The sequence below is a fragment of the Sorex fumeus genome, unplaced genomic scaffold, assembly GCF_029834395.1.
Source record: "Sorex fumeus unplaced genomic scaffold, SorFum_2.1 ptg000043l, whole genome shotgun sequence".
NCBI classification, from domain to species: Eukaryota; Metazoa; Chordata; class Mammalia; order Eulipotyphla; family Soricidae; genus Sorex; species Sorex fumeus.
Genome location: NW_026606100.1, coordinates 27,452,983 through 27,473,803, shown reverse-complemented (window position 1 = coordinate 27,473,803; position 20,821 = coordinate 27,452,983). Strand labels below are relative to the sequence as shown.

General features: G+C 57.2%; 1 protein-coding gene across 1 annotated transcript in view; it reads left to right on the top strand.

Moving 5' to 3' along the window:
- CRTAC1 (cartilage acidic protein 1) overlaps positions 1–20,821 on the top strand; it is a 152,988-nt gene that overhangs the window by 123,598 nt on the left and 8,569 nt on the right. The window contains exons 6-11 of the mRNA XM_056120585.1: positions 6,011–6,145; positions 9,528–9,673; positions 11,738–11,874; positions 15,732–15,814; positions 16,609–16,709; positions 17,154–17,322. Coding sequence (XP_055976560.1) covers positions 6,011–6,145; positions 9,528–9,673; positions 11,738–11,874; positions 15,732–15,814; positions 16,609–16,709; positions 17,154–17,322 — 771 coding nt within the window. The remainder of the gene's footprint in view (positions 1–6,010; positions 6,146–9,527; positions 9,674–11,737; positions 11,875–15,731; positions 15,815–16,608; positions 16,710–17,153; positions 17,323–20,821) is intronic.

Below are 20,821 nucleotides of genomic sequence, written 5' to 3'. Positions count from 1 at the left end.
AGGGAGATGGTGATGGGGTGACTTCCTCCCTGTACCTCAGGGGCCCAAGGCTGGCTGCGCTCCACACTGCAGATAAAGATAATGACTCCTGTGGCCTGCCGCGCCCCCCCCCCACACACACACACACCTGCTCACAACCTGCAGGGAGCACCACAGGGGCAGGGGCCCAAGGAGCAGAAGTGTCCCTGCCCAGGGGCTTCCTCACTGGTGCCTCAGACCCTGTTTGGCATCTGGGTGACAGTCCCACTGGCAACACGAGATTATCCTGTGTTGGAATTTTCAGGAAGCGGAGGAGGCAAGAACCTGTTCCCATCCTACTCTATCTCCCACACCTCCTCCCACACACTAACACACAAGCAATTGATACTCATGCACAGCCACACAACTCAGTCTCACTCACACACACTCAGTTTGCACTCACCCATGCATAGACACACACACACACACCACGCAACGCTGTCACACTCAGTTTGTTCTCACTCATGCACAAGCACACACTCACATACACACTGTCACACACAGTTCGCACTCAACCCTTGCATTCACACACTCACACACCAACACTGTCACACATACTCAGTTTTGCTCTCACTCATGCACATTCAAACTCACGTACTCACATACACTTAAACTCACACTCTGCACACTCACAATCACACACATTCACGTCCTCGGACTCACCCGCTCACACACTTGTTCAGCACTCACACTCACGCTCACATTTGCCAACCCACAGTCAGACTCTCACATACTCTCACACTCACACATTCGTACACACAGACACTCACACACTACACATACTACACACATTCACACTCACCCTCACACGCACTCACATTCCCATACTCAGACTCACGCACGGTCCCCTCACCCTTGCACCCCCCAGTGTTCCCTGCCCGCCTTTCTCTGCATCTTGGTACTGGCCTCCAGTAACTGGGTGTTCTTGGCGACCCCCTGCCTGGACTTTCCCTCAGGGACTCGGCAGGTGAATCTCAGACAACATGAGTCCAAGTTTCTTGGCCCACCAGCCTCGCTCAGGGCCTCCAATAGTGCAGACTAGCTGAGAGCCCAGGGCTCACCTCCTGAGTGTGCCCACCCCTTGGTACCTCCTGGAGGTGGGGGTCTTGTGGGAAACAGCGGAAGGAGTCTGAGGCTGGAGCATGCATGCCCTCATGCATGCATGCATGCCCACACACACCCATGCGTGTATACCCAGAGCACAGAACCAGAGCAGCCCAGCCCAAGTGGATGGAAAATCTCTCCCTTTGCACTGGAACCCTCCTCTTCTCCTCCCTCCTCAGGATCTCCCTCCCTCCCCACCCTTGCTCCCTCTCCTCTTCCTCACCCCACCATCCCAGCCCTCAGAGGTCATCAGAGAGATGTAACCTGTATACCTCAAATTGGACCTGAGTCTGCATCACCAAGTGTGTGGGTTCAGAGGTTTAGGGGAACAGTCTTAAGAGTATGAGGAGTGGGGCTGGAGCGATAGCACAGCGGGTAGGGTGTTTGCTTTGAACACGGCCGACCCAGGTTCGATTCCCAGCATCCCATATGGTCCCCCGAGCACCACCAGGAGTGATTCCTGAGTGCAGAGCCAGGAGTAACCCCTGTGCATCGCTGGGTGTGACCCAAAAAGTAAAAAAAAAAGAGTATGAGGAGTGCCTATGCGGATCTGGTGCCACGGACACACCACCCAAGGGCAGCCGGCCTGTAGAAAGAGGCACTGTACCCGCACGGGCACCTGTCCTGCCCAGCCGTGCGGGAAGGGAAGGGCCGGGAGCCTTAGCACCCAACAGCAGATCAAGGAGCCCTTTGAAGCTCCGAGGTGTTGGGGAAACAAAGGGATATTAATCCCCCAGCAGGTGGGAAATTAGCAGCTAATCATCGGGTGGCACCCACCAAAGGGCGGGGGGGCCCAGCTCCCTCCTGCCAGCCCCAAGCAGGAGCTCCTGTGCCCAGTGCTCTGGGACAGGGAGGAAACAGATGCCCCCTCCAGTTTCCATGGCAACCCCTGCGATGATCCCCAGCCTGACAGGAGGTGGTTGCTCCCTCCCCACACCAGCACTTACAGACTACTTGTCCCGAGAGCACGTGTGGCCCTGAGTATGAAGGCGGCCCTCTAGGCACCCTGGTGGGAAAGGAGGGAAGCCTGGTGGGTGCTCCGGAGGAGCTGATGGCAGGGACATAGGGTGGGTCCAGAGAGAAGGTCCCTGCAGAGGTGGGGCCCCTTGGCTGCAGGGGCGGGGTGTCTGCACTCCTGATGGGTATTTTCATTGACTGGAAGCGGCCAGATGGGATGGACCCAGAATAACACCCGCTACACACACACACACAGTCGCACCAGTCACAGGGAGGGCTGAAGGTGCTGGGCCACCACGTTTTGGCACACCCCCACCCCCACCACCACCACCACCACCACCAAGCCTGAGGTGCTGGAGTGGCTGCCTGGGAAGCCGCTCCTGACTTACCTGCTCCCCAACTGTGCAGTGAACTTGCCAAGCCGGAGGAGATCCAGGAGATCCGGGTAACATCTCTGTTACGGTCTGGTTGCCATGGCGATAAATTGTCACTAATTAGTAGTGTGGTTACCATGGCAATTTTCTAGTAATTACAGGTCACAAATGGTGCAAGGCTTCAACCCAACCCAATTAGTTAATTAGAAAGATTTAGAAATTTGTCCAAAAGGGAAATAACCTGCTTTGTAGAAAATGAAGGGAATGTGTCACGGCGCCGGGAGGAAGAGCGCGGGCAGATGCCGGCGTGGGGCACAGGGATGAAGAGTGGCGGCGGCAAGTCCCCCCAGCACCCTGCAGGAATGTGGGGAGCCAGGCAGGACAGCTGGGGCTGCCGAGTGTAGCCGCACCCCTCCCTGCTGGCTTCCACCAAACCCTCCTGCCCCCTACCAGGACGCCTCTTGAACGACCCCCCTTGTTCCCCCAAACAAATACAATCGTGGCTTCGTTTTCTTGACCTGGATTGTCGCTGAGCACCGAGCAGAGGCACTGGGAGACTCAAGACCCACGAAGTTGTGAGCAAGCCCACCCGTGCGGGCCGTGAGTGGATGGTGCTGGGGACGCCCACGCCAGCCCCTGGGGCTCAGGAGCCACACTTCCTCCCAGGGGCCTCTTACAGCAGACGAGTGTGGCGTCCACAGGAGCCTCCAGGCCCAGGTCACACACTTTGTGGGAATTCTGACCCCCGCAGAGCCCGTCCAGGAAGTGGGGGAGCGGCGTGGCTCAGCGTCCCCCAGATCAACCTGAACTCTGATTTGTTTAGAAGAGATACTGAAAAGGACATTCTCTGGGTGCTCAGAGAACGATGTTGACTGTCCCGGCCAGCTCTGCACAGCTGCGCTTTGCAAACTTGGCTACACCTAGAAACCGCCAGGCTGGTTAGCAAGCAGGGTGGGCAGAAGGCTGAGATTCTGCATATAACAAACTCCCAGGGGACAGCACCCACCTCCACGCCCTCTGCCCCCCACTTGCTGGGCCACAAGCTGAAGTCTGGTTTCACCAAGCAAAGTCTCCAGCCTCAACCCCTGAAACAGAGCAGGCCAGCCGGCCAGGGAGTTAGCTCAGCAACAGAGCGCTTGCCCTGCCTGGTTCCATTCCCCTACTAAAAAAGGCAGGTGATGGTATCCCCATTTAACAGATGAGAAAACTGAGTCCAAGTGCCTAGCAGAAATAGCCCCAGGTCTCGCTGCCATGTGAGAAAAGCCACGCTGGGCTAGAATCCATGTCCTAAGGGACTGTTTCCTGATAGGTTTAGTCATCGATGGGGACATATTGATTGGGAGTGTTGCAAAGGGAGGGCTTTGGGGCTTTATTGGAAACCCACTGGCTGGGGTGGTCTGTTCCTATTGGCACGAGTAGCTTAAATCTGAATTTGGATGCTTTGAACTCTGTGTAGAGTTAGCCTAATTTCCTTCTTTAAAAAAAATCATAAATGAAAATAAATAAACTTAAAAAATCATAAATGAGAGGCCAGGATGCAAGGGTGAAGATGTCTGCTTTGCACATGGCCAGTCTCCACTCCATCCCTGGCACCACATATGGTCCACCAGAATGACCTCTGAGCATGGGGCAGGAGGAAGCCCTGAGCATTGCCAGATATGTCCCCAAGTCTAACTTTACTGTATTTTTTTTGTCTTTCAAAACACTGACTTTATTCTTGAGGCACCAAGTTAAAACATACAAAGACATGGGGCCAGAGCAATAGTACAGTGGGTAAGGTACTTAGCTAACACACAGTCAATCCAGGTTTGATCCCTGGCACCCCATATGGTTCCCTAAGCCCTATCAGGAGTGACCCCAGAGCAAAGAGCTCTGAGCACCACCAGGTGGGGACCAAATAAACATATATCCAAAAAGTATAATATATATGTGTGTGTGTGTATATATATATATATATATATATATATATATATAAAGTAAAGTAAAAGTAAAGGCCCTCCCGTTGATCATCGATTTGCTCGAGCGGGCCCAGTAACGTCTCCATTGGAGACTTTGTTGTTACTGTGTCTGGCATATCGAATACTCTCGGTAGCTTGCCGGGCTCTCCAAGAGGGGCGGAGGAATCGAACTCGGGTCGGTCATGTTGGCTGCGTGCAAGGCAGACGCCCTACCGCTGTGCTATCGCTCCAGCCCTAATCGATGATCAACGGGAGGGCCTTTACTTTTTTTACTTATGTAGCACTGCACTGTCCTCCCATTGTTCATTGATTTGCTCGAGCAGGCCCAGTAACGTCTCCATTGTGAGACTTCTTGTTACTGTGTTTAGCATATCGAATACGTCACAGGTAGCTTGCCAGGCTTTGCTGTGCGGGCGAGATACTCTCAGTAGCTTACCGGGCTCTCCAAGAGGGGCGGAGGAATCGAACTTGGGTTGGGCATGTCAGTCGCGTGCAAGGCAAGTGCCCTACCGCTGTGCTATCACTCCAGCCCTTTGCCTTGCACACACACACACACACACACATATATATATATATATATATATGTATATATATATATGTATATATATATATATGGAGAGAGAGAGAGAGAGAGAGAAATTCCCCCAGAGGTCAGCCGGCCATCTGTCTTCACCAAATTCTACCCCCCAAGGGCCTGTCTAGTGTGGGAGATGCATAGCCTTTTCTACTCATCCCAAACTCAAGAATCAGTGTGTATAAACATCCAGAACTAGTCTTTTCCTATGTATTTCAATAAAGGTGAGTGTCCACAATGCCATCACCTGGCCAAGGGCCTTTCCCTTCCACAGTGTGTGTACACTCGCCTCCACCAGCCCGCTGGGACCTGCTGGGTACTGAGAGGCCAGGGGACAGTGTGTCCTGGGAAGGTCCCACCTGGGAAGTGCAGGTTCTTCCAGGGGGCTTCTACCCCAGGCACAGCCAGGCAGGGGTCCTCAGGCCTGTTACTGGAGATGCTCCTCCAGGCTCCTGGGAGCAGGAGCCCAGCTGTGAGCCTTGGAGAGGGGACTTGGACTTGGACACCAGGCTGTGGGAGATGAGCTGGGGTTCACAGTTGCTGCAGAGACAGGCCTGGAGGTCACCTAGCAACAGGGTTCAGCCTGGGGCAGAGTGACGCGTTCTGGGTACCACTCACCAGCCACTAGCGGGCTCACCCTCCTCACAGAGGGCAGATGGCAGAGGGAGGTCAGAGCACCCCCCTAGGATGACCAGAACCCCCAAAAGGAAAGTCAGAACTCCACCCCCCAAAGGAAGGTCAGAATTCCCTTAGGAAGGCCAGAACCTCCCCCCACCACACACTCCAGGAAGGCCAGAACCCACCCCAGGAAGGTCAGAACCCCCCAGGAAGGTTAGAACCTCCCAGGAAGATCAGAACCTCCTCAGGAAAGTCGGAACTCCCCCAAGGTCAGAATCTCCCTGATGGAAGGTCAGAATCCCCCAGGAAGGTCAGAATTCCCAGCCCCCAATGGCTCCCCCAAGGCCTCGTGTCTCAGGGCCAGCCCAGCCCTGGCCTCTGCTGCTCACCGTGTCCCTCACTTTCAGGTGGCCGGGGTGTCAGCGTGGGCCCCATCCTCAGCAGCAGCGCCTCAGACATCTTCTGCGACAATGAGAACGGACCCAACTTCCTCTTCCACAACCGCGGGGACGGCACCTTTGTGGATGCCGCGGCCAGCGCAGGTGAGTGTGGCCCTGGGCCCCTGGCCCAGCCCCAGGCCCTGGGGACTCCAGGTTCTGCAGGCTCCTGGCCACCCCCCACCCCCCATCTGTGCCTGGGAACAAGGCTGCACCCCCCTGGAAGCTGGGTTTACTGTGGAGTAGGGCCTGAGCTCTGGGCAGGTCCCCACGCCACACTGCCATTGGCTGAGTCCCACTGTCTGCCTCTGCCTCAGTCTCCCCTCGGTGCTTCTGATTCCCACCCCCACCCCACGTTTATTTAAACATTCCCTCCCTGCCCATAACCACTTCTAGAACCCCTGCTAACTGTCGGGATAGGGGTGCTAAGAGGGAGGGTGCTGACCTGAAAAAGTCTCAGAGTATTCCCCCCGCACACACACATACACACTCACTACCTGCAGAGCAACCAACTACCAGCCATAAGAAGAAGCAGAACCTGGGGGCAATGAGCTAGCTCGTGTGGTCTAGCACATGACTGGCATGTCTGAGTCCCTGAATTGAATCTCCAGAACAGGCACCCTGGAGGCACCATGTGTGGCACCACAAATTTGTTTAAGCAGCAGCAGGATGGAATCCACACTCAATAGTGCTGGGGGTTCCCGCTCTGCTTTCCTCCTCCTCCTTTTGTGCTCATCCTTCATCTGCCCCAGGGCCTTTGCACCTGCCAGCTCTGCTCCCTGAAGAGTGCCTTACCAAATCTCTCTCTGCAGATCTTGTGTTCATCCTTCAACGCTCAGCTCAAATGGTGGGAAGCCTTTCCTTCGTGCCCCCATACCCACCCCCCAATACTGTCTCACAGAGACTGACACTCCCTCCTCTGTGGTTCCCCAGCCCTGCACATCCCTCCCTTCCTGCCTCCACCTTCCTCTGCTCATCAGCCTATGCCTAGGAAGATGGGCCCTGAGCAGCTCAGTCTTCCTGTGTTCAGGCAGCACCGTGTCGCCCCAGTCCCTGCTGCCGGATGACAGAATGGACACATCATTCAAGTGTGTCGATCTGACTGATCTGTGTCTCAGCCCTTTCTCCCTCCCCGTGTCTTCCCCGACCTTCCCCTGAATGGAGGGTTTGGTGTCACCCACAGGGCTCTGCCCTATGGGAGAGGCAAGTGGGCATCTCAGGACCAGGATCAAAAGTCCTGTGGGCGGGGGCAGGAGCGATAGCACAGCCTTGCACATTTGCCTTGCAGGCAACTGACCTGGATTTGATTCCTAGCATCCCATGTGGTCCCCTAAGCACTTCCAGGTGTAATTCCTGAGTATGCAGAGCCAGGAGTAACCCCTGTCCAGCACCCGGTGTGACCCAAAAAGAAAAAAACAAAGTCCTGCAGGGCGGGCTGGACCTGACGGCTGGCTTGAAGCCAGGAGTGTTCAAGGCTTGCCTGAGACGTGGCTCAGTGCCTCCCGCCGTTTCCCCCCACACCCTCGCTTGCAGTCCGTGAGACCCCCAGTCTTGCCTTCTCCTCTCCTGCTTCCCAGACAAAGGCCAGGTGGGAGGCTGCACCAGGCTGCCCTTGCCTGCCCCGCCCGGTGCCACACACACACCCGCAGCACATCCACCCCCCCCCCCCGCCCCATTGCTAGAAAATCTTCGGAGGAAGGGGAGGTGGCAGAGGAAGCCCCTCAAGGATCTGATGAGGTGTTAAAGAGATGGGAGCAGAGGTGAGCGCACACGTTGGGGGCGGGAGAAGGTCTCCAGCAGGGGGAGAGAGGAAGGTGCGAGGCCCGTAATTGAAAGCCAGAATGATTGCAGGGGTTTAACAAGACATGTCAAGAGGGCATTCATCACCCAAACAGATGCTGCTGAGAAAGTCAGCCTGGCACCGATCATTCCCGCCAACGGGAACCAGTTCCTTGTCAAGGTGCCTCCGTACGCGGGGAGAGAGATGGGCCAGCGCGGAAGGCCGCTGACAGGAGTGGGGCGCACGCTGCCGAGGATGGATGGGGAGGTTCATCCTGCAGGCCCCACTTCACCGTGAGCCCTCTCTCTCGCAAGCCGGGGTCTCACTGCCACCTCTCCCGCCCACCCCGCCGAAGGATGCTCAGCACCCCCAGATCCAGGGGAGTCACCGTCCCCTTCCCCAGGATCCCCGTCTCGTGGTCTCTGTGTTGGCAGCCCCCTGAGCCCTGGGGCTCCCTCCCCACCCCCCCATCATCTGCTCTAAGGGGCAGCGTGGGGACTTCGGGCAGACCCACCACCTCTGGCTCGTGTGTGTCTGAGGGCTGATCTGCTGGACAGTCAGGAGGCCCAGCCCGCCCTGGCAAAGCCACACTCCAGCCTCCCTGGCCTCCTCCCAGGCCGGCTGTCATCGGAAGGTGACACAGACCCCCCCCACAGGCTTCCCTTGTGTGAGCTCCCCGTCTCTCTGCGTGGGGGGACAGAGTTCCCCCGCAGACCCTGCCATGCCACTTCCCCCACATTATTTATGTCTCTTCCTTCATTTGGCAAGTAGTGGCTGAAACTCTCGGCACTGAGATAGATCTGGGGGTCGCTCGGGTGCCCGAGAAGACTCTTCCTCACCCCATGCAGCGTAGCCTGAGTGGGATGCACGGCCAAGTCACCCCCAAAAGGAAACTTAGTGGCCCGTGTTGATGGGGACCATGGAAACGAATAACCAGATTTGGGGGGGGGGACTAGCAGTCCAGGAGGGCTTTGCTGAGGAGGTGAAGTTGTTGCTGAGATCATGAGAAAAGGCGTATGTTAGGAGGACACCAGCCCAGGCAAATGTGACCAAGCTGAGATAAACTTGGTTTGTTTGAGAGATGAAAGGGTCAGGGGGTGACCAGAAGCTTAGTGAGACAGGGCAGAGGCAACCAGATAGAGACCAGGTGAGGGTAGCAGGAACCATGGGCGCCCCATCGGGAGTTTGGACTTACCCCTAGAGTACTGAGGGTGACCCTCGTCAGTGCCTCCCGGGGACAGAGCTGAGGTCACCTAGAAAGTCTCCAGTTCCCCTCCTCCTCCCCACCCTCGCTGCCCCAAAACCATGGGGCTGGAGTGATAGTAAAGTGGGGAGGACGCTTGCCCTTACACAGCTGAACCGGGTTCAATCCCCGGAACCCCATATGGTCTCCTAAGCCATGCCAGGAGTGATTCCTGAGCACAGAGCCAGGAGTAAGCCCTGAGCATTGTCAGGTGTGGACCAAAAATCAAAATAACAAAACACTAACAACAAAAACAAAAAAGTGAGCAGGAACCGTGCGGGCTGGGTCCAGTTGAAAGAGAAGGCTTGGCCCCTTTTAGTGGCCTGTCACACAAAGAAACCCTGCCCGTGGGCAGCATGGGCCACCGGAGACAGGACCAGGGTGCCCCCTCACTGCAGAGCCTCAGCCACACAAGTGTCTACAGTGAGGGACCCACTCTGAGGGCACCCGCCTTTGCCCCCCAGGTGTGGATGACCCCCACCAGCACGGCCGGGGGGTGGCCTTGGCCGACTTCAACAGGGATGGCAAAGTGGACATCGTCTACGGCAACTGGAACGGCCCCCACCGACTCTACCTGCAGATGAGCGCCCACGGGAAAGTTCGGTTTCGGGTAAGAGGACTGTCCCCACCCTCTCGTGTCCCCACCCAGCACTGGGAATCACCTGGCATGTCCTGGAGGTGGGAGTTCTGCCCCCAACCTCCACCCCCATCCTCTCTGAGGAGTGGGGAGAGTATAACTGCAGGCACATGAAGGTTGAGTGGGCAGTTAAAGGCCGGGGCGCTGCCCACTGTCCTGGAACACACAGACCAGCACTGTCCAGGGCTGCGGTGGGGACACCCACTGTCCCTGCCCTCGGCCCTTTGACAGGGCCCAGAGGAGCCGCAGACTAACCACAGTTCTCCTGCGCCCTGCACACGCCTGGAACTGTGCTTGGCATCTCTCGGATGTTAATCCTGGCGCCCGGTGGGACAGCGGCCCAGAAGGGGCAAGTGTAGGTTTTCATGTTTATAAGATCAATAGAATAGTAATGAGTCAGATATCCCGAGGTCTCTGTTCTCCAGCTCAGCCCACTCTGGCCAGCTGGCCGGGCTCTTAATCAGCCTCATTACTGCGCCGACGGGGACGGCCTCCCCACCACCGCCCAGAACAGGCAGCTGGCCAGCGGTCCCAGGCCGGCTCATTCCTGCGGCCAACAGGGGAGGTGGGAGTGGGAGGGCCAGAAGGGCCTCCCACATCAGAGGCTGCCCAGCCCCCTGCGCGGGAGGCCTGAGGCTTAGCCGGCGCCCCCCACCTTCGAGGCAGAGCCCCATCCGCAGACTCCTTCCTCCTAACCCAACTCTGCTCTAGCCAAAGCAAGTCTCGTACCCAGGACTCTGCCAGCCTGCCCAGGTCTTGGCAGTACTTTGGAATCTCAGCTGTTCTGGGGTCTTTCCAGAACCCTGGACAGGGCTTATTGCAGCCCCCCCCCCCCCAAAGTAAATGTCTCAAGAAAAAAAAAAGAAAAGTCAGACTCCCAGGAAACAACATAAGGTGGAAAAGGCAACAACTTAGTCAGAACAACCCCTGTCCACTCCCGGGAGGTACAACAGGAGGCCAGGCCAGACTGCCCTGATCAGTGTCTGTACCATACTGACCACACTGCCCATACTCTGTCCACTGTGCTCCCTATGTCCATACATTATACCCACACTCTGTCCACATGTGTCCACACTATCTCCACACATGTCCACTCTATGTCCATACTGCATACTGTGTCCACACCGTGTCCATACCAGGTCCACACTATGTTCATACCATGTCCACACTGTGTCCACACCGTGTCCACACTATGTCCACACCATGTCCACGCTATGTCCATAGTATCCACACTGTGTTCACTCTATGTCCACGCTATGTCCATGTTATATCCACACTATGTCCATACTATATCCACTCTATGTCCACACTCTATCCCCACCGTGTCCACGTCGTGTTCATACTGTATATCCACACTAATTCCACACTCTGTCCACACTCTGTCCACTGTACTCACTATGTCCACTCTATATCCATGCTGTGCCCAAGTGCTGTGCCATCCTAGGCAAGGGGCATAGTGTGGACACAGTGTGGACACAGTATGCAGTATGGACATAGTATGGACACGTATCAACATATGTCCAGATGCGGTGCCAAGCATCTGACAAGCATCTTACAGCTATATTTTCCCCTGTGGCCAAGGTGGTGAGACCCTCCAGGACTCGGCCCCTTGCCTAGGATGGCACAGAAGGCACCACCACAGGGGGGTGCCGAGCTGCCCATGTCCACGGCGGAGAAGGACCATGAGCCCACAGCAGCTGCACTCAGGGCTGGGCCATGGCCTCGCTCTTAGGCGTGGCTCCAGGCATCACCCTGCCTCCCGCAGGACTGCCCACTCACGTGGGGAGTGTCGAGCTAGCATGTGCCCTGGAGGGCCGAGGGTGCTCTGGGAGCACGGAGAGCCCTTCCAGGCGCCACGAGCACTCTACCTCCTCTCCTGCTCCTGCCGCAGCCTGAGCTTTGTGTGGGCTCCCCCAAACCCCTCACTGGGCTGGAGAGAGGCGGCCAGGTCCAGTGGTCTTTGACCTGACCCTGCACCCCTCCCACCGCTGAGGGAGGCCACTCCCACCCCTTAGCCAATAGTCCTCTCTCCCCCAGGACATCGCCTCCCCTAAGTTCTCCATGCCCTCCCCCGTGCGCACGGTCATTGCCGCGGACTTCGACAATGACCAGGAGCTGGAGATCTTCTTCAACAACTTCGCCCACCGCAGCCCCTCGGCCAACCGCCTCTTCCGGTTCGTGAGTCAACCTGCCGCCCACTCCCCACGCACCCTGGTGGGGGCGGGGGCGGGCAGGGGGGGATGGGGAGGAGGGCAGAAGGTGTAAGACTCAGGAGGGGAATCCCAGGGGTGTCAAGGAAGGAAGGACACAACCGAGAAAGCGCAGGGACTGAGCCCAAGGCTCTGGTGGAACAGGAGGAAGGCTGGGACTTCCTGCAAGTCCCAGCAGGAAGCGACTTTCTGTTGTTGGAGAGGAAGCAGCAGGTGGTGAGGGCTGGGGTGCGCCCTGAAGCCAGGCTCCTGGGGGCAGAGGTGAGTGGGCCACGCCTCGGGGTGTCCTGGAGTCAAGGCTGTGTGCCCGCTGAAGCTCGTGGGCAGTCTGTTGGCTGCTGGCTGTCTCAGCCTTTACCCCGGCTGTAGGGGGTCTCTCATGTTCCAAAGGGTGATTCTCAATGGAGCTGACTCCAGACGCACCTGTCAGAGCTTCCCCCTGGGGGTTGGTTCTCTCTCTAGGCCCTTTGGGAAACACAGAGTGAGGACTGACAGGTAGCCTTTGAAAAGGGTGTTGCGGGGTGGAAGGAATCCCGGCCACTGGGGGTTGGCCTAGCTGGGAGGAAGGGTTGTGTTTGGGGCAGTGGCACCTCGTGGCTCAGAAAGCACAAACCGCAGCACAAACCCTGCCTCCTGAGCCACGACCTTCAAGGGGAGGGAGCAGGGAAGAGCTCGGGGTTTTACTTCCTCGTGTGTGTTGTTTTCTGTTTGTTGGTGGTGCCAGCATCAAACCTAAGGCCTTAGGCCTGCACGGGATCCACCAGGACTCTCTGTTCGAACCAGTGTCCTCAAGCATCAGACGGTTTAAGCTTAGCACCCCAGAGCCAGGGCGGACCTGCGTGGCCTGAGCAGACTCTGGCCCTGGTCTGAAAGGTGCTAACGGGGCCATGTAGCAGGTGGGGAGAAGCAGACAGGTCAGAGGGCTTAGAACCCCAAAATGAGCCAGCTCACTCGCTCTGTTCCCCAGGGACCCTCCACCCGCTCCCCCTCGGAGGACCCCAACTAGTAATAAAAAGGCAAGATCTGTGACTACGCATGTTTTAAAATATAATTATTAACAAAGCATCAATCCTGACTGGTTGTAATCACCCCCCGAAGGCACCAGATTTACTAATTAGGTGCCTTGCAAAAAGCTTATTCACAACTTCCAGATTAATTGCGGAAGATCAATTGCTCGTTAACAGAGACACCGCTTTCGTTCTCTGGCTAATAAAGTGTCACTACACTTGCCAGTGCCTGGAGCACCCATGGATCGAGTGCTCTGGTCTTGGTGACCCAAGAGTCCAGACACCTCCCATGCCCCGGCACTGTTGTCCTATCTTCCCTCCGGCTGCCTGAGAGCAGGCTGGCTCAGGACTGCCCACAGTCCACAGGGTCAGTGTATTTGCTGCTAAGCCACAGCAGTGCAAGCTTCCCTGGGTACTTGACTGTGCCCCCCCTCCCCCGCCCCAGTTCCCGTGGCCGATGGCCCTGTCCTGAGTACCCAGTAGAAGTGGGGTGTTGCACTTTCCTCTACCCACTGTCCTCCCGTTGTTCATTGATTTGCTCGAGCGGGCCCAGTAATGTCTCCATTGTGAGACTTGTTGTTACTGTGTTTGGCATATTGCATACGTCACGGGGAGCTTGCCAGGCTTTGCTGTGTGGGCGAGATACTCTTGGTAGCTTGCCGGGCTCTCCGAGAGGGGCGGAGGAATCGAACCTGGGTCAGTCGGGTCAGCCACGTGCAAGGCAAATGCCCTACCACTGTGCTATCGCTCCAGCCCTTTCCTCTAAGGAAACTTTTTTGAAGCATTCTCAGCGTCAAAGTGTTGTTTCATAACAAACAATACGAAATAAATTATTTCGGTTCTGCTTTGGGGCAGGAGTCGGGGATCGGGGTGGAAGCATCCGAAATATGGTGGTGGGACAGTATAACGGTGGTGGGATTGGCATTCGAATATTAAATGTAATCAAATACTGTGAACCACTTTCTAAAAAAAATAAAATTTTAAAAAAAGAAGTGGGGTGTGGGTCACATCTGGGTCACCACTCAACTGGATGTCTATCCCCTCCTGTCTGACCTTTCACCTAAGACTGGACAGAAGGACACGTGGGCTTCTGGAAGAGGTGCTGGGTACTCTGGCTCGGGGTTCTACCTCCACATCATGTAATGATGCGCGTGCTGAGAGCATGAAGGGATCTGTCACAAACCGGACCCTTCCTGAGTGATGGGCTCTGTCCACGGACTAAAGAGGGACCCTTACCCAGTTCTGTGGGATGTACAGGCACAGCTAAGCCTCCCACTGGCCCTTCCTCCACTCAGTACTCACACCCCTCAGGGGCTCTCACTAAAAGGTATCCTGCACCTGCCTCCAACCCCTTGGGGAGCAACCCTGCTATGCAGGCTGGCCACCCGCCCCCACGCCCCTCCTTTCTCATTCCATCAGACACCCCAGTTTCCTTCTGGCCTGGGCTAGGCTTCACTCCCCTCACACCCTTCACCACCCCATTGCTCATTCACTCCTCATTCTGGTCTTGGCTCAGCCGGTCCTTCCTACCAGGGTGCACCAGGAAGCCCTCCCTGGTGCACACACACTCCAGCGTGAGCCCCCATGCAGAGCACACACAGAAGCTGTTGCAGAAGGTTTTGTTCAGTGACGTGCAGAGACGGAGAAACCGCTGAGCCTCACCCTGTAACTTCACTGTCGCCCAGACAAGGGCTATCTGTGGCCAAGGTGCAGGACATAAAGAGCTAAAGAGACTGTGAATGCCAGCAAGACTCGGATGTCGACTCCCTCCCTGCCCCACATGCAGGTGCCTGCACGCCCAAGACATCCCCCCAGACACGCATGTCAGTACTAAACACAGAAACACCCTCCCTGGGCAGTGCCCTTTGCCACCTAGCACCAGTCTCCAGCGTTCCCTGGATGCCAGAAGCACCAGCCACAGATCTTAGCCCTTTGGTGACTGTGTTTGGATGGACACTCGACCCCTGCCAGTGATCTGACGACCCCCGACCCCCCAGCTCCCCGGGCTTCGTGCCACACAGCCTGGGTAGAGTGCCCAGCTGCAGGAGGCTGAGCAGGGAGGACCAGGAAGTGTGCAGCCTTCCCGAGTCGGACAAAGCCACCCCCCCACCCCCACCCCCACCATGTCGATGCACCCGGCCTCCCTCCCACTCTGGGAGTCTGCACAGATGCTGCATGCTCGTGTGCTTGCGTGACCGTGTGCTTGCGTGCTCAGCACTCTCGAGGAATCAGTGCAGTGTTGCGGGTAGGGGGAGGCGGAGAGGTGAATAACCCCTGGCCGAGTGGACTAAGAGCTCATGTTGAAGAGGGGCGATAAGGCGCATTCCTTCAGACGGCTAACACCAGGCACCAGGGGATAAAAGCGGCCCGAGATTGGGTGATGGGGAGCAGAAAGGCCCTGCTCCCAGGGGCCATGTCAAGGAAGGTGTGGAGGAGGAAGCATTTTAGGGCGAGACCTGGGTGGCCTCTGGAACTCGGGAACCGAAGGCCACTGGCAGGAATGTTGAAGGTCAGTTGAAGGTGGCCGGGCTCCTGCCCCTTCTCCATCCATCAACTGCCCTTCCCTGGGCTGTCTATAATTCATCCATTAGAGATGGTGAAATCAATATTTACTCACATAAATTAAAGCCCAGGAAGGGAGCAGGCAGGGTGCGGGCAAGGCTGTGAGCAGAGAGGGGCTCCCCGGGCACAGGTGGCAGCTGGGCATGGCGGGGCCGGCGTGCAGGACCCTGAGAATGGAGCAGGAAGGGGTGCCCGGGGCTCTGGCCACTGTGTTCCTCCCCCCAAAACGGGCCTGTCTCCTCTCCCCTGCAGCGTCATCCGCCGGGAGCACGGTGACCCTCTCATCGAGGAGCTGAATCCTGGCGATGCCTCGGAGCCTGAGGGTCGGGGAACAGGTGAGGTGGCCAGGCTTCTGGCCTGCAACACACACACACACACACACACACACACACACACACACACACACGTGTGGTCCAGACCTGAGGTAAGGATGGGAAGGATGGAGCAGCCAAGCCAGGGTAGGGGATATGGGGAGGGGCCTCCTATCTATGCAAGTCTGAGGGTGGAGTCCCTGGAGCAGAGGGAGAAACAGGAGATAAAGGAGTCCCCCTCCCAACCTGCCCCAGCATGCCAGACAGGAAGCAGGGAGGGGTCTATTCTCTCAGCATCAGGCCTGCCCAGAGGGACTAGGAAGGAGCAGCAGGGTCCTCCAAGCTGATCCCTCCTGGCTTCCCAGCGGCTGTCAGAGGAAGAGTTTGGCGCCAGGAGTCACAGGACACTGTCCTGTTGTAACCTCGTTTGTGGCCTTGACAGAGTTCTTCATCTTTGTTGTCTAACTCTCCTTGTGCATCAAATAAGGATAATGGCATCTTCCCCTCACCCCTCACCCCCACTGCTTCTCTGGGTTCTCAGGGCAGCTAAAAGGAGGCCAAGCACATGCAAACACTAGATTGACAGCGCCACGCTAAGGGGCCAGTATGCTAGAAAGACCCGGGGGGAGGGGAAGGGCTCCTAGAGAGGCGGCTGGCCCCATGTCCCTGTGGGGACTGGGGAAGGCCTTGCAGCTCGGGGTTCTCTGCCCACTCGCTCCCACTGTGGCCAGGTCACCGCCCGCAGCTGCCCGCCATCCCCCCACTATCCCCCACTGCCCCCACCCCTCCACCCAGGCCTGACCTCTGCATTGCTGCAGGGGGCGTGGTGACCGACTTCGATGGAGACGGCATGCTGGACCTCGTCCTGTCCCACGGAGAGTCCATGGCTCAGCCGCTGTCCGTCTTCCGGGGAAACCAGGTGTGCCAGGATGTCGGGGCCCCGGGGCCCACCCAGAGCCCTCGTGGTGCGGGTGGGGTGCTGCCTTGCTGACTGGGGGAGCCTGGTGGGATGTGGCATGGACGCGGGTCTGGAGGGCCTCCACTGCCCGCAGTTCCTGCAGCACTGTAGCCTCAGGGAGTCGAGGAGAAAAGGCGTTCCTCCACCCTGAGTTCTCCAGCTCCCCAGCCTACTGGCTCCCGCCTCTTTCCAGGGCCAATGGTCTCTTTTGTTGTTCTGTTTGGGGCTCACACTGAGTGGTGGTCCTCGGGGGCACGCCTGGTGCCAGGACCGAGCCTGGGGCTCCCACATGCCAAGCGTGTTCCCAGCCCTTCGAGCCTTCTCCACCCACCCAGGCCCAGCCTCCTCTTCTTTCCTGAATGCTCAACCCCCTGAGCCTCCCCCTCCCCCCCACCCCCACCCCAGGGCTTCAACAACAACTGGCTGCGCGTGGTGCCACGGACCCGGTTCGGGGCCTTCGCCAGGGGTGCCAAGGTGGTGCTGTACACCAAGAAGAGCGGAGCCCACCTGAGGATCATCGACGGGGGCTCGGGGTACCTGTGCGAAATGGAGCCTGTGGCACACTTTGGCCTGGGTGAGTCAGGGGGCGACAGTGGACCGCCCCTCCCCCCACCACACACACACAGCCTGCACCCAGCAGAAATGCTCTGGGGGAGGGAACGGGCCGGGCGGGGGGCTAACGAAGCTGCTTGGAGAGCAAAGACAATGACAGATAGAACACGAGGGAGCCCTGCACATCTTCCCTGCTCCCCAATGATCAAGGAAGCAGCAGCGTCAACCCTCCCCGAGTTCTGCGTCCCACACCCTCCCCCCCAGCATCAGCAGCTCGGGAAGTGAGACAACATTAGCATAGCAGCATGGACTCAGATTGGGACACGCATATGTCTGTGTTAATATTATACATGCACACGTGTGCCCGGGAGGAAAGGGAAAGGGACCGCGAGCGTGAGAACAGGCGCTGTACTCGGAGGGGCTGGGTGAAGTTAGTGATTGTTGTGAGGGGCCCGCCAAGCCGCTCCAGGGCCTTCAGTCGGTCCTCCCTCGGCCTGGCTGCCCTGGGGGATGGGCACTGTCATCCCCGTTTTCCTCACCATGATGAACTGGGAATCATCACCCCCTTTCACAGGCCAGACACCTGAAGCTGAGGGCAAACCCAGAGGACGGAAGTCTGGGTTGAGACCCTCAAGTCCCTGGACACACAGTCTGAGTTCCATGTCTGGAGTGTCATTCTCAAAGCCACTCTTGGCAGGGGCACCACCAAAATCACCCCCCCCACACACACACAGACTGCCCTGCCTCCTCCTTCCTTGATGGGCAGCCACATCCCATCCTGATCCTCAGGGACCAGGTAGATGATTATCCAACTTGCAGGCTGCCATCATCCCCCTTATACAGATAAGGAAACTGTGGATCACAGAGGCCAGGAGGGGACTGGATTCTTCTTCCCCGCATCTCAGGAGCTACCTCTGCTCACTGAAGACATATTTGTTGTGGCTCTGAGCTCTGGCTCAGCTGGTCCTTGGGGAGGGAGAGAGGAGGAAGGACTGGCTCTGGCCCGTCAGGCACAGGGGTGGGCGGAGGCGGATAGACAGGAAGTCTGGCACAGAGCAGCACCCTTGGGTGTGAGACCAGGGTGGAGAGGCGGGGAGGAAGACATCAGCTGTCACCAGGGAAACCCTCCCGGGGAACTGGCTCTGTGGCTACTCTCGGAGGCGGGAGATGTAGAAGGCTGCAGGCAGGTATGCAGGAAGGGGTCTGGGGAGCATCCTGGAAGACTGGGCTGGTGTGAACAGAGGCCAGAGGTGGGCATGTTCGGCTTGTCCTGTTACTCATATGGGAGAGCAAGACTGGAAAGCGAGTGAGTGGGCTGTGGGGCACCGGGAGTGGGGTGGAGAGAGGGGCAGTGCTGGTCAGTGCCTCCAGAAGTGGGGACCCTGCCATGCCAGCAGAGAGGTGCTGGCGATCGCGTTCCTGAGGCTTTTATTTCCTGGCTGTAGAATCATTCATATTCATGATAGGGAAAAATAGGAACTTGCGCATTATTTAAAGGGAAATAAAATGAATACCATAATCTCGCCACTCTGGAGTATTAGGTAGAAAGTGTTTCTAGGCTGGAGGGAGAACTCAGTGGGCTGGAGCCCATACTTGGCATGCGGGAGGCCCAGACTGGAGACCCATCATTGCACGGTCCCCTGAGCAAAGCAGGAGTGATCCCGGAGTGGTGAGAAAGATACCACTAGGTGTGACCAAAAAAAAAAAATTAAGTATGCATTTCTTCCCTCCCTCCTCCTCCCACATACAGTACCAGATACCTGCTCTGTGCCAGGTGCTAAAGACGTTACATTCCTGCCTTCTAGGGCCCAGAGAACAGACCTGGTGCCCAGGAACCTAACGAGCAGGCACGTCCGTCAGACGTTGGCAGGGATCAGTGCTATGAAAGAAAACTCCAAGCACGGGGACTAGGAACAGAGGCCAAATGGCCCACAGCAGTTTGGTTCGGGCTTGGTTTAGGCTGTTTTTTTGTAGTGCTGGGGAATTAAACAGCGCAGGGCCTCATGCATGCAAGGCAAGTGCTCATCTGCGGAGCCCCATCCCCCACCTGCAAGGAGCAGTGTTCAGGGCTGCAGAGGTCAGTGGTCAGTGGTCAGTGGCAGCCAAAGCCCTGTGCTTTCTAAGCAGCTTTGATGGCAGGCTCATCTGCTGGAGGGCACTGACAGATAAAGTCTCCCGCAGACTTTTTAAAACAAGTGATTATGCTCCTGGGCTCCGTGGGAGTGTGAGGCCCCGGGTTCTGCTCTTGCTGTTATTCCAAACATGCTGTTTGCTCCCTGCCCTCAGCAGACCCTAGTTGCTCCCCCCACCCCTGGGGGTATGCTCTGTGCTCCTGAGGTGCTGCCCGGGATGTTGTTGGGGGTGGTGTCTGTCCCTTGTAGCATGTCCCCTTTGAGGGTCAGTTCATGGTCAAACTGAAGCATCTGTTGTGTGGCTGTGTGGTGTTTGGGGTGAGGAGGTGGGAGTCTCGTGCCCATGAGGTGGAAACGGTGCCTGGGTTGTACGGGAGGAGGAGGCGCAAGAAGCGGGTCTCACACTCTCACCACCCCCTGTTCCCATCTCCTCCCTCCGTGCATTACAGGTAAGGTGCTGTGGCACCTTGCAAGTGGTGGGTTCAATCCCCGGTACCCCATATGGTCCTTGGAGCCCTGCCAGATATGATCCCTGAGTTTTGAGCCAGGAATAAGCCTTGAGACAGGGTCTGTTTCTGAGGGTGCACATGCCTACCTCTCAGGCCTCCTTGGGCCTGCCTTTACCCTCATGTCTCAGCTGATCATGTGGGCACCAGTCCGAGGAGCCTCCAGGCTACAGATCCCAGTGGTCAGGCTTCTCCGCCCTCCTCCCAGTGCCCGCTCTGCAGGGTCCTGCTGCTCTGACGCACAGTGTAAACCCACGGACTGTGCAGGTGTTTGTTTGAGGGGGCGGGTCCAGTGCTCTCTGCTTCTCACTCCTGTCCAACTGTCCCTGCTCAGCCTGCCCCCCAAGGGACACCCTCGCTTATGCAACCACGGCCCCCCATCCTGCCTGCTCTCTGCCCTTCCCTGCTCTCGAGCGCAGCCACTCCAATCTCATCAGTCAGCATTTCCGCTCACAGTGCTTGTCGGAGGCCCCCCAGACTCCATCCCCAGACCCCACACCTTGGCTGTCCGCTTCCTAGATGACAGGGGCTGAGGCAACTCAAGCCCACTCAGAAAATACAAACCAGAAGCCAAGAATCAGCTAGCTCAGCACCCGTTTCCCTCCCTTCAGCCAGCTCTGCCCAAACAGTGACTGCGCATGCACACACACATACACACACAGTCACACACATATAGGCACACACAATTTCACATTCACTTACACAATCTCATACATATAATCTCACACACACACTTCCACACAATTTTACACTCATATAATCTCACACATACACACATGCATATTCACACACAAGCTCACATACAACCTCACATACACACATTCACTTACACAATCTCCTACACAGACACTTCGACACAATCTTACACTCATATAATCTCACA